General features: G+C 35.5%; 2 protein-coding genes across 2 annotated transcripts in view; one reads left to right on the top strand and one right to left on the bottom strand.

Moving 5' to 3' along the window:
- The window catches only part of LOC118276139 (mitogen-activated protein kinase kinase kinase 12-like), a 105,033-nt gene extending 96,668 nt beyond the window's left edge, over nt 1-8,365 (bottom strand). Inside the window, exons 1-2 of the mRNA XM_035594372.2 lie at nt 8,289-8,365; nt 7,984-8,194 (exon numbers count right to left, since the gene is read on the bottom strand). Of these exons, the coding sequence (XP_035450265.2) occupies nt 7,984-8,194; nt 8,289-8,357 (280 nt within the window). The 5' untranslated portion in view covers nt 8,358-8,365. The remainder of the gene's footprint in view (nt 1-7,983; nt 8,195-8,288) is intronic.
- A 275-nt stretch (nt 8,366-8,640) lies between these two features.
- On the top strand, nt 8,641-14,303 carry LOC118268658 (peroxisomal membrane protein PEX16). Its single transcript, XM_035583230.2, has one exon. It carries the CDS (start codon nt 8,878-8,880, stop codon nt 9,865-9,867), a length of 990 nt encoding a protein of 329 aa, XP_035439123.1. The 5' UTR covers nt 8,641-8,877; the 3' UTR covers nt 9,868-14,303.
- Nucleotides 14,304-14,361: the final 58 nt, after the last annotated feature.

The following is a 14,361-nucleotide window of genomic DNA, read 5'->3' as shown; positions in this document are numbered from 1 at the left end:
GTCCGTTATCCGAGCCAGATGTTGTCAAATGTGACCATTTCAATCTTACAGATTTTTAGTTCTCCAGCTTCTGTAATTGTGCCACACAGTTTTAAATTTGTGCCCCTTACAGTTTTTTTAGATATTTCAGAAAAACATTTCCTGCTGGGGTAACGTTACCACAGCCAGATCTTTTTCTTTTTAATGAGAATATTAAAATAAATACTACCTAAACAATTAGTGCCGTTTGTGAGGTAAATGTTCCGCTTTATTTCATCCTTGATCTATCTTCGGTTGCAAAGTTATTCGAGATTTTGCTGGATCTCTGAAACGGTTAAGTGGATTCTTATAATATTTCGCACATGACTTCTTAGGAATTAGTTTAAATTTGTGCTGTAATAAAAACACAAAATATTGCATAGTTTAAAGGTTATTTTATTCAATAGAAAAACGCTTTATTTGTTCCTAGCACCCTAAATAAGAGGTTTAAAGACTTCTTTAAACGTTATTTTAAAGCTTGTAATTGTCTTCAAATGTGTATGAAGTTTCATTAGTTAACAAGTTATGATAATATGCAGCTCTTCACGGTCAGAATGCGCGCAGTTATTTGGTCACCTTTAAGCCTGTATATGGATATATGAACTGAATGTTATTTCAATTTTTAGTTCTCTATTATATATCTGTAAAATTTCAGCGCTGTATATACGAGATAATACGATTAAAGTTATCAGGAAGTGAAATACCCTGGTAACCCGACCAAGTTTAGATGGTCACAAAAAAGCGAAAACGTAGAACATTATACCCAGATCCACAGAAGCCGGAGCATCAAAATCTGTAATATTGAAATGGTCACATTTGACAACATCTGGCGGGGATAACGGACACCCGACTAACGGTCTTCCTGTAAGGCTATTGTGGAGTGATGACTCATAGTACACCAAGTCCAATAACAATTACCTGGCAGCTTTTAGTCCACTCTCGGACCCTCGGCCCCGATGATTTATGTTTCCACTTGACCCCTAACTAGGGTGTCATCTTGTCCCCTGAGATCCGAGTGTGAATTTTTATTTTCAGGGAAATCTTAGTTTCCACTCGGCCCCCAAAGTACAGTTGCTAAGAAAATGTTTATCCGTCTACCCTCTTGTTCCATACTATTTATTAAAAACTACCAAACCCGGCAAACTCCGTTTCGCCAACATTTTTTTTTTTGCTATAAACCTCACGGAGCCCGAGACCTTTCTAACGAATGCAAAACCGTGGAAATCGATTCGTGCGTTCTGGAGTTATAGCGTCAGGAAGGAAAACCCGACTTATTTTTATATAATAGAATATAATTTTTATGTGATTTTACTTTAGTGTAATACCAAGCTTCGTGAATATAAGCTTCACATGAACCGCTTTAGCAGCGAAGGCCTCTCCACATATTAAACGAGAAATATTTGTATGGCCAAATGTCGCCAGAATTCAGCACTCCACGCAGATAAAGTGGCGGACAAAACAGTTTTTTTTTTACTATTTTAAAGAAAAGTTATTAAATAAAAAAAAATACCCTTAGTGTCTTTTAAACATTTGTAGTCGACTGTACCAAAATTTATTTTTTTGACTAGGGGACGAGAGTGGACAACGTTTCTATGCCTTTTCTATGAAAATCCACTCGCCCCCGGGGGCCGAGTGTGGACTATGTTAGGGGACGAGTTGAAATATCCTTGAACGTATATTAAGTGGTATTGTAAATTATAATTATATAATGGTATTGTATATGGTCGAATTTTGACCACTTGAGTTGCAAGCATAAATTTTTTAATGAAATTCTCTTTTCATTGTAATTGAATAAGCTGACCACATGATATCAGCTCTCTTTTAATTAATACACAACTCTCGGTAGTAAAATAAAAGAAACAAAATACCGAAATATTTTACCGTATGACGAGATTGTTGTATAACAATGCTATTTCTGTTGGCAGGTACTTACATTATTAATAAGAATCTCTTTTTGTTTCACGGAATAATTCAAATTTCAAACAGATTCTGTGTTGTATCAGATATTTTAGGTAACAATCGTTGTATTATAGTCTCATTTTATTTTGTTACACAATTTCATCGTGTACGTTCCCGTTTCGTAAATAAACAACTTGCAACGTCACGCCTTTTATCCCCGTAAGGAGTAGACAGAGATGCACATTACGGTGCCGCTTTACAATGGACGCCCACTTTTTGCCATATACTGGGCACAATTCTAGACTGTGCTACAACTGAGAAATTTTCGGAAGCCCAAAAACAGCCCAGCAATACTTTGCCCGACCCGAGAATCATGTAATAAGACTAGAACTCAAGACAAGTTGACCACTTCAAGTAATTAAGACTAGGACTCAAGACAAGTTGCCCACTTCCAGTAATTAAGAGTAGGACTCAAGACAAGTTGCCCACTTCAAGTAATTAAGACTAGGACTCAAGACAAGTTGCCCACTTCCAGTAATTAAGAGTAGGACTCAAGAAGTTGCCCACTTCCAGTAATTAAGACTAGGACTCAAGAAGTTGCCCACTTCAAGTAATTAAGACTAGGACTCAAGAAGTTGCCCACTTCCAGTAATTAAGACTAGGACTCAAGAAGTTGCCCACTTCAAGTAATTAAGACTAGGACTCAAGACAAGTTGCCCACTTCCAGTAATTAAGACTAGGACTCAAGAAGTTGCCCACTTCCAGTAATTAAGACTAGGACTCAAGAAGTTGCCCACTTCAAGTAATTAAGACTAGGACTCAAGACAAGTTGCCCACTTCCAGTAATTAAGACTAGGACTCAAGAAGTTGCCCACTTCCAGTAATTAAGACTAGGACTCAAGAAGTTGCCCACTTCAAGTAATTAAGACTAGGACTCAAGACAAGTTGCCCACTTCCAGTAATTAAGACTAGGACTCAAGAAGTTGCCCACTTCCAGTAATTAAGACTAGGACTCAAGAAGTTGCCCACTTCAAGTAATTAAGACTAGGACTCAAGACAAGTTGCCCACTTCCAGTAATTAAGACTAGGACTCAAGAAGTTGCCCACTTCAAGTAATTAAGACTAATATTTAAGACAAGTTGCCCACTTCAAGTAATTAAGACTAGGACTCAAGACAAGTTGACCACTTCAAGTAATTAAGACTAGGACTCAAGACAAGTTGCCCACTTCAAGTAATTAAGAGTAGGACTCAAGACAAGTAGCCCACTTCAAGTGCTCAAGAAAAGTTGCCAAGTTCAATTTTTTAAGACTAGTTTTCAAGACAAGTTGCCCACTTCAAGTAATTAAGACTAGGACTCAAGACAAGTTGCCCACTTTTAGTAATTAAGACTAGAACTCAAGACAAGTTGCCCACTTCAAATATTGAAGACTGGTACTCAAGACAAGTTGCCCACTTCAAGTAATTAAGACTAATATTTAAGACAAGTTGCCCACTTCAAGTAATTAAGACTAGGACTCAAGACAAGTTGCCCACTTCAAGTCATTAAGACTAGGACTCAAGACAAGTTGCCCACTTCAAGTCATTAAGACTAGTCTTCGAGGAAAGTTGCCCACTTCAAGTAATTAAGACTAGTCTTCAAGGCAAGTTGCCCACTTCAAGTAATTAAGACTAGGACTCAAGACAAGTTGCCCACTTCAAGTCATTAAGACTAGGACTCAAGACAAGTTGCCCACTTCAAGTCATTAAGACTAGTCTTCGAGGAAAGTTGCCCACTTCAAGTAATTAAGACTAGTCTTCAAGGCAAGTTGCCCACTTCAAGTAATTAAGACTAGGACTCAAGACAAGTTGCCCACTTCAAGTAATTAAGACTAGGACTCAAGACAAGTTGCGCACTTCAAGTAATTAAGACTAGGACTCAAGGCAAGTTGCCCACTTCAAGTAATTAAGACTAGGACTCAAGACAAGTTGCCCACTTCCAGTAATTAAAACTAGGACTCAAGACAAATTGCCCACTTTAAGTAATTGACTGCACGGTTGGCGCGGTGGCTGGGCAACTGGCTGCCGTGCAACGTGTCGCGGGTTCGATTCCCGCACGGAACAACTCTTTGTGTGATCCACAGATTGTTGTTTCGGGTCTGGGTGTCGTGTGCATGTGGAATTGTATGTTTGTAAACGACCAAGGCTCGGAACCGGTTTAAAAAATACCGGTTAATACCGGTTTATATCGGTTTTCCTCCGAACTTTTCTTAAGAACGTGAACATTAAAGAACTTTATTTTAACCTAAATTAACCGGTTTATTCGACGAGGGGCATGTCGGTACACGCGTTGAAATATTATTATTGAAATAAGCTGAACAGCGCGCGGCGTTTCTTTGATGTGCGTCGTATTAACCGGTTTTTATTGCTCTAAACCGGTTAATCCGAAAAAACCTTTATGAAAATACTGTTCCAAATACCGGTTTAAAAAAACCAGTTTCGCGGACGAAACCCAATGTAAAGGTTTTGCGTACAAGTACATAATAACGGTTTGAAAATTTAACCGGTATCCGAGCCTTGCCCACGACACAGGAGAAAATCCTAATGTGGGGCAACGTTTTTAAAAAAAAAAAAAAAAATTAACGCCCGAATACTCAAACGCTACTCAATTTTAAGTTGTACTTAAATATCGTGCTATCTCTGTCATTTTATAAAGAATTGATAGTGACAGAACTACATTTGATAGCGTCTTAAAATTGAGTAGCGTTTGAGTATTCGGGCATAAGACTAGGATTCAAGACAAGTTGCCCACTTCAAGTCCTTTTTGCTACTTCTCAAGACAAGTTGCCCACTTCAAGTATTTTTTACTAGTACTCAAGAAAAGTTGCCAACTTCAAGTCTTTAAAACAAGCTGCCAAGTTCAAGTATTCAAGACAAGTGGTCAACTTCAAATCTGAGAGACTATTTAACAATTTGAAGTCTCAAAAATAAGTTACCGTCGAAGAAGAGAAAAAGGTAAAAGGTGTCTTATGTCTTCAAGATAAGTTTAGGTATTCAAGTAGTATTCAAGACAAATTTTTCAACTCCATTTCTTTAATACAAGTTACCCACTCGCAAGTTATTAATACTAGTATTCAAGACAAGTTTTTAACTTCAAGTCTTTAAAATAAGCTGCCAAGTTCAAGTCTTCAAGACAAGTGGTCAACTTTAAATCTGAAAGACTATTTAACAATTTGAAGTCTCAAAAATAAATTATCGTCGAAAAAGGAAAAAGGTAGAAGTATGTCTTCAAGATAAGTAGGTATTCAAGACAATTCGCTAAATTTAGGTATTCAAGACAAGTTATTAACGTCAAGTCGTCGAAACAAGTAGCGAATTGCAAGTCTTTAAGACAAGTTCCTAAGTTTAAGTAGGCCAAGAATTAAGTTGTCACAATCAAGTCATCAAAACAAGTTGCGAACTTCAACCTCTTTAACTATCTTGCAAGTCTAAGTCAGGTCTAAGACAAGTATGGCTTGTCTTCCTGTTCGACTATGTTGTAACAATAAGTAATGTTTAAGACAAGATAGGTCTCTTAAACTAAGATGTAGATCATATAAAATATTAGTCAGGCCTCCTGGACTATGTAGAAATAATAAGTCAGGTCTAAGACAAGCCACGCCTCTTAGACTATGTCGTAACAATAAGTCATGTTTAAGACAAACTAGGTCTCTCAAACTAAGTTGCAGATCATATATAAGACAAGTTAGGCATCTTAGACTATATTGTGAGAATAAGTCATGTTTAAGACAAGATAGGTCTCTCAAACTAAAATGTAAATCGTATTTAAGACAAGTAAGGCCTCTTAGACTATGTTGTTAGAATAAGTCAAGTCTAGGACAACCTAACCTCTTAGACTATGTTGTAACAATAAGTCATGTTTAAGACAAGCTATACCTCTCAAACTAAATTGTAGATCATATTTAAGACATGCCACACCTCTTAGACTATGTTGTTACATAAGTCATCTTTAAGAAAAGCTAGGTCTCTCAAACTAAGATGTAAATCATATTTAAGACAAGTCAGGCCTCTTAGACTATGTTGTTAGAATAAGTCAAGTCTAAGACAAGCTAAACCTCATAGACTATGATGTAACAATGAGCCATGTTTAAGACAAGCTAGGTCTTTCACGTCAGGACTCTTAGACTATGTTGTAACGAGTCATGTCAAACACAAGCTAGATTGTAAGTCATGTTTAAGACAAGTCAGGCCTCTTAAATTTTATTGCAGAAGTCATTTTTAAGACAAGCTAGGCCTCTTAGACTATGTTGTAAGTAAATCCAGCACAAGACAAGCCATGCCTCTTAGACTATATTGCAAGAAAAAAGCCTAGTCTCCACTCAACTTGGAAATATTTGAGAACGCGCCATATTGCATAAAATGTGTCGGCAATATGTTGCTAGAGCAAATAATGTTGCGCATCACGGCTCCACCCTACTACAATATACGAATACGAGTATGTATTTGATGCTTAACATCATGTTGCAATGAAACAAAGAACAAGCCAAAGGTAATGTTGCGTGCCAAATGTTGCGCATCAGATGTTGCCTAGCAGACAAGAGATAAAATCATTTTTAAGATAAGCCCATGAATCCTTTTGTAATATTTATAATATTCGCCTTGTGTAATGCCAAAGATTAAAGTAAGACAACTCCAAAAAAAAATCAATCATATAATATATGTTAAGCGTAAGCCGCAAAACCATTTGTAACTGTCCAGATAGCTTTAGGAATATTCTTCAAAGTGTAGAGGGTAACGGTTAAGCCAGCACCTTAAAATTAAGTTAGGGTGCTTACTCTTGTAACCAAACTCTATGTCAATCCAATAAAATCTCAATAATGTTTTGCTGTCAAAACTATACAATGCATATTGTTGCTGTTAAAATAGCATAGCAGAGTATGGAATATAAAACCAAACTCAGTGCAATTTTGTTCATTCAACATATACGCAACACGGATGCAATTGGCAATATATTGCAACATGAGAGTATGAAATTTCACAATTTCTATGTCGATTGTTTAGTATTGGATTAAAGAGTAAGCCTCCAGGTCACTCATGACCCCTGGATCTATGTGTAATAATAAACTAAACATTGGAGTCCAATAAATTTCCTTGTTTAGTGAACAATGGGTTCGGAGCTGTCTGTGTTGATCGCTCGCCGAGCTCGAAGCATCCATTTAATGAAAAAGCTTTTCTTATAATAAAATGCTGGTGCAGTACTAACATTCCTTCATATATTGTATAGTCGAGAGAGGTATTGTCTTATTCTATGCTTTTCTAGAAATAAGGATAGCATAATTCAAGGAATTCTAGGTCTCCCTTTTCTTAGAGATCTTGGTTTGAGGAACTCTAAGAATTTTTTCTTGTATCATTTAGGATTGATCTAGAGATACATTTTATGTATACAAAAACAGATTACTACAATCTGTATATGTAGTATATGTATATGGATTCTAATAAGATTACTTTTCCAATTAGCAAGCCTTCAAATTAGAATACTGACTTTTAAATTATTATTAGCAATTTAAAAAATCAATAGCTTAATTATTGCACATAACAGCAATGCAAACTAATAAAAGAAATTAGCAAAATAAAATCGCTTAGCTTACTGCTAATTAACAACAAATTATAAACAAAACAAAACAAGAAGGTAAATAAAGAATAAATAAGTTGTCAATTGTAATTATACCTAGTTTTGTTGGAAAGATGTTTCCACTAAGCTTTAGCACAAACCCAGCTCACATTGATTAAATTAAGTGATGGAATTATGGGAAGCAGCTCAACAAGTACAGTTCCAGGTAGAGCAAATAGGTCAAGGACGGATCCCGCGCAGTATAAGCCCGCTACAATGATGCATCGCGCTCCCGACCTTCAAACCTCTCACTCCCTCCCTCCCACACAACAAACTACGCAATACATCCACTGCGCTTCACACATCAATAAATCTAGAAACATCCTGATTCTCCGAACTGGCGCTAGCAGCTAAATCTATTTTAAGAACGAAATGCATAGGGTCCAAACATTACAAAATAAACAAAATATTCACTAACCTTGAGGCTTTTGGTCGCTTTGGGTGAATAAGGAGAAGACGGTGGTGAAGCAGTCCAGCACGCCTCCCATCCACAAGGTCTTCTTCTTATCTTCTTCTTCATCTAAGGCTGGGAAGAAGCCCTGAAGCCTGCCCTCCAAAATCACCGCGGGATCTGGATCATGATCCAAAGGACCCCCGTCCATTTTGCCAACCGGTTGAACCAGATTTACCTGCACACGCAATACTGTGTTTATATCTCACTTGTATACACAAAATAAAGTCCTTTTTTGGAATTAAAATAATCAAAACAAGAGCCACACTCACCTTCACCTTTAACGCGTGCACCATAGACTGACTTATGCCCATAGACTGATTTTTTCGCCCCCGCAGCATCACAGATAATCTATATTTGTAGAGTGCGTCGAGAAACACGAACAGACTGCAGATTCAACTACTGTGTAAAATAGTTACGATAAAATCGTGATTTATAATATTTAAGCATTAAATACATCAATGATATGGATGTAACACAGTTTTGGATAATACATACAACATTTTGAATAATATTTCTTGTGATTTTGAAATATTTCTTATTGTAAAGTTTTAAAACTTGTGACGTAACGTCAAGGAAACGACAATTGGTGACGCCATTGTCAAATGTTGAAACGTCATTGTCATTGTCAACAAAGGCAACGAATCGACTGGGGGCAAAAGTCAAACAGTTTGCTGTAGTGTGGTGTTTTAAAGTGCAGGTTTTTAATTAACAACTCTTTAATTCAGTTCAGTTTTATTGCTCAAAAACCAAAATAACTGATGGTGTTAACCAAATAACATATATTGCAGTAAGTTTAGTCGCTGAGTCGATTGTATTACTGTACATTTTCCGATACGAAGTAAACTTCCTGCTATCGAAATGAGTAAATCACTATCTTTACAAGAATTTTATGCGATTTACAAGCGGTGGGTGATTAATAATCCGGGACTAGTGACGGACGTGGAGACAGTTGCGACGTGGTCCTCTTACTTCGTAGCGGGGAAGATAAACAAATCGCCCATAGTATCGGAGTTGGTCTACTCACTCTCTAAACTCGTGTCCCTGTTCAACGACAGGCTCATTAGAGAGGCTTATGGTACTGGGGAACCTTATTATGGACTTCGGGAGCAGATCAAACTGTGGCTGACAGTCATTCACTACTGTGAAGTATTTATCGAACTTCTAGTGAAACACAGATGGGGCACTAAAGGAAAATGGACTGTAGCAACTTTGCTGCAAGTTTTTAAATGCTCTTCAGCTCTAGTACTGCTCTTCAGGTTCAAGGAACTGCCAATAGCACACCCACCAATAGCAGTTCTCCAGAGGAAAAAGTTTACAGAAGGTAAAGAAGCTGATGAGAATTCCAATTCATTCTTCGCTCTTCGGAGATCAGGGCGCCTTGTGCGACGCGTCGATGGGGCACCAGCAGTAGCCTTCCGTGACTGGGAGCCTGTGAAAATACAGGATGACCGACCAGGAGCAGCTGCTAATGTAAAGGACTTGATTTATGCTGAGTCACTACATATAATGAAACCTCTAATCCACTTGGCATCCATGAGAGCATTTGGAACTAAAGCGTGGAAGCAGTGGCTGGTGGCCCTCTGTTTGGACATGGCAAGTATGAAACTGTACAGCAAATACATGAAAGACTTGTCATATGACCAGCGGCTAGAAATAAGTCGCAGAAAGTTGGGTCTAGTCTTGTACCTCTTGAGAAGTCCAATGTACAATGGATACTCAAAGAATGTTATAGAAAATGGTTTGAATTCTATGTCGGCGAAGATACCAGCCATGTCCTTCATTTGTGGTCCGATCATTCAATACCTCAGTCACTGGCAGGACATTTACTTCTACATGTGGGCCTCATAAATATAGAAATGGTTGAATGTGTATTGGACAATACAAATTGGTGAAGAATACATTTCATATTGTTAATATTATGTATACAAGTTGACAGTTGAATTCAATATTTTAGTTTGTTGACCCTGAATTGCCAACAGTTTGACTTTGAAGCTATTGTTTAGCCAATTTATGCAATGGACAAGTTTTCAATCATATAACTACACTACTTCTTGAATTTATTAACCTCGCAACCTAGAAATTCTGTATAACTAGTTTGTTATTGGTTGTTCAAATACATTTTGTAGTGCTATGTATTTTTGTAGTGCAATGTTAAGAGTTAAAGTTATTAACAGAGTTCTATCTTTACATAAACCCTTCTTTGTACATAATGCATTTGTACACAATTCTATTACATATTTACTTCAGTTTGAGATAGTCATACTAATTTACTAATCTCCAAGGTTGAGATCTGTTTCTCATTGACATTTATTGATAAAAATATCTTTAATTATATCAACAATAATATTCTGTAATTTCTATTATAATTACCTACACTTTGTTGGTAAACTTCATTTAAATAAATTTAAACATTAAGCTTTGAAAACTGTGTGTTTAGAGAAATATTCTTGATTATTATCAGTCAAAAGATATCTAACTTTGGCTGAAACCAGCATCCTCGGCCTCATCAGGGACCACCACACGCTACATCGAAGATATGCAGCCTGGTTCTTCCCTACGGCCTCATCAGCGTCTAGGCACAGCACTCTGAGGACGTCTTCCTCCCGTCAACGCAGACGCCAGCCACTATTCCCCGACTCACCGTGGGACACTGCGAGCCTCACTACTCCGAACTTTGGGCATTCAGCGGCACAGTTCCGACTCACTGGAACTAGGGACATTCAACACTGGCTCTGGCACCGCTCATCTCAAGCATCGACAGCCGTCTCAACAGGATCGACCTCCGGTCTTGGGGGGGAGTGATGTGGCGACACATTGACAAGTAACAAGTGACAGATGACAGAAGTCGCACATAGACTATCGACGAGCAAATCAACGGATGACGTCACAAATATCCTGCATCGCACATATTAAGTTTGCATGCGAATTAACACGGATAGAAAATCCCAACGAACAACAGTTGGGCAGAAAGCCCGACAGGCACGATCAAGGATCCTCCTTTGCTTAGGGAACTTTACTCTCTGTTCCCTAAAAAATTTAAACATTAAGCTTTGAAAACTGTGTGTTTAGAGAAATATTCTTGATTATTATCAGTCAAAAGATATCTAACTTTGGCTGAAAAACAACTTACTACATATTATGTAGCAGTTTTATTATTTTATCTCAATCTAATTGTAATATTAGTTACAAAAAGAAATAATTATGTTGAGAATTTGTACAATGCAACAGAAAAACAAAACAATAGCATGGTATTTAACCTGTTTATGTATATTTATGTTGTTTTTTATTGTCTGAACAACCACATACTCTATCCAGAGTATGTCTGAGAAGATACTAACTATTTTCCATTAACTAAAAACACTTCACATAGAAAAGTATGAACTATTTACTCTCTCGCTATTTGTATATTAAACTGTTTTGTAAATTATTTACAAACTTTTTTTAATAAGTTACTTGCACATTTGTCTTTAATATACTTACAGTAAAAAGAAGTATGTAAATAGAATTCGTGGGGTGAATAGATACAGAAAAGGAGTGAATAAATGTTAGGAAAAGTGTTTTAAATTCAATTCACCATATTCCTGTATCTATTCACTCTTTGTATTCTATTCATACCATGTTACAGTATATGTTTCGTTGTACTTGTGACATCATAACTTCACTTAGGCTTTGTTCAAACATTAGCCGTCAATATTACCTATATACTTGTTTACATTTCGTATTTACACTGTTATGACACATCCTTGTGTTTATGTAACCAATGTTAATTTAGCAGTTTTGTCTTAGAATTCTGTTTAATTTTAATTGAAATGTTTACCTAAAGAGTTTGTAGATTAGGGTGTTTTTCTACCAGATGTATGCTATGTAGCTATGCTGCGAAGGTGTAATAAATAGCTAAGCTATGACCCTATAGTTACAACTATATCCTCTTATACTAAGCTATGTAATGCTATGCTTTGCGAATAAGATGTGCTATGAAGATGCGCCCCCGCAAAGTAACTGCCGTATATACTCTGCTCTGCACATAGCTATAAGTACCACTCGCTAAGAACTATAATGCACATAATTTTTTTCACATTTTCATATAAAAACATATCTTGAATTCGTTTCCACTAGTGCTAAGCTAGTTATGTGTACATTGGTACACAATGTACGCATCCGCAGCAACGTAGCATAGCACATATATGGCGGAAAAGCACCCTTATCCTCTGTTTACTATCCATAGGTATATAGTAAAAATATGAATGTAAAGATTGTTTGAAGAGTTCTTATAAAATATATCTACCAAATAACTATGCACTGATATTGTCCCAGTCACCAGTAACACGTCTTCTATTGAACATAGGTCTCACACAATAAAATTAGTAATTTAGTTAAAACGCATCTGGCTGCTGAGTTGCAGAGTCATCCTTAACTAAATATTAATTTATTGCTTACTTTGAGCTACATGCGAGCGCCTTGGTGAGGCCGTCTAGCCATTAAATATTTAATTCTAAAGAAATTATATTCGGCCAATTACATATAAAAATTCAAAATATGTTCAGTGCCAATGTTTTTCAAGTTAATTGCATTGAATGAGTCTAAATATCAGTTATATTTAATTAGTAAAAATCTTAATATTCTTCACAAATATGTACCTACATAGTTTAGTCTTAGATTCTATTGATAAATATATATTTGGGTGCTTGTGGTTTGCAAGGCTGAGGTAAATTTCAGTAACAAGTTAGTGAATAATGTAGATATTTTTATACCTTAGATGGGAGTTCAATTTAATACTGTTTTCGTAATTGAAAATATACATAAGAATGTTATTGTAATATTATATCTATAAACTTGTTATAACTAAGTATTCATAGATACTGCATATTCTTTTCATTTACTATTTCTAATTTTGACACATAACTAATTTTTTATGGAGAATTATGTGAATTGTAATCTACACTATCAAAGTATCCTCTTAACTGTCAGAGCTATATTGTTCTATCTTCTATCCATTATATGACATTTTATTATTAAAGATAAGTAATCAGAATATAATCTTAACATTCCAAATATAATTATATTATATAGTTACCTAATTGTATCCACTACTTCTACAAATACTTCGACAGCAATAAAATATTGTGATTATTTGGTAATAACTGTTATCGTTATAATGTTAAGAGTGTTATGTAAACATATTGTATGTAAAATCTCTCTTATATCTTCTTACATTTATAAATAATGAACAATAATTTTACTTCATTACTTATAACATTTTTGGCAGTGGATATTGCTACCGGGCATACAATTTTTATAGCAGTCTCGATACAAACTAAAACTTCTTATTTTAAATGATTAAAACTTCTATCTTTTTATTGATATAACAGATAAGTTATTAAACATAGCCCATAAGTAAATTATATAAGTCAGTAAAGACAAAAAGGTGATGGAAGAAATTAAATTATGATTTAGGTACTACTATATTTATTATAGTAAGAAATACGTCGAGTTCCTGTGGACTAATAGATGTTAGTCTTCTCTAGGAATTGATTGTTTGAAATCGTTAGTGAGTCTATCGGAGTCAAGGTCATTAACCCTGTTTTTATTAAATACAGGCCTACATTGTCACAACAGCTATTTATTTATACTTTGGCTATCCAACCTCCCTTTAATCACAGAAGTAAATGCTAACCTATGTTTGTACAGATCTCTATGCATTACTGAAAAGTAAATGTGACTTTAAATATTTGTCTTATTTATTATTCAAGAATGTTATGAGAATATGTAATAATCTTACTGCCGTACTCAGACATTTAATAATTACTTAAACTATTCCTTATTAACGAAAAAAATTGCTATGGACTGGGTTAAGTAACCATTAAATGACTCTGAGTACGGTAGTATTACGGTAAACTATTTTATTTGGTTGTTTTATAACGTTTTTATGGGTAGTTTTTTAGTAAATAATTGTAGTTTAATTCATATTTTGTTGATAGTATAATGCATATATAGATGACTATTTATGTGTTGAGCACTATTTACACTTTGCATGTATGTAACTCATATATTTAATACTGTTGTTAAAATAGTTAAATGCCTTTTCCTATTTATAATCTGTTTGTTATATAAACCATACCAGTATCACCAATATCATCGATCTAAACGTAAATTCCGAAAAGTACATGAAAGCAGGATTTGAAAGTAATTCAGTGTAAGATATGTTTAGGTAATTGTACTACTAAAATTGTATAAAACTTTACATCCAATTCGTAATCAAGTGAACAATAAAGATATTCTTCTTATTTATTTGTTTTATTTCATACACTATATACTACGTTTTATTTCTATATACTTCATATT

Source organism: Spodoptera frugiperda, chromosome 25 (genome assembly GCF_023101765.2).
Source record: "Spodoptera frugiperda isolate SF20-4 chromosome 25, AGI-APGP_CSIRO_Sfru_2.0, whole genome shotgun sequence".
NCBI lineage: Eukaryota > Metazoa > Arthropoda > Insecta > Lepidoptera > Noctuidae > Spodoptera > Spodoptera frugiperda.
Note: the sequence above shows the minus strand (reverse complement) of the source record. Positions and strands in the feature narration are given on the sequence as shown.

Coding starts and splice junctions, on each gene's coding strand:
- LOC118268658 (XM_035583230.2), top strand. CDS start 8,878: ATGAGTAAATCACTATCTTTACAAGAATTTTATGCGATTTACAAGCGG.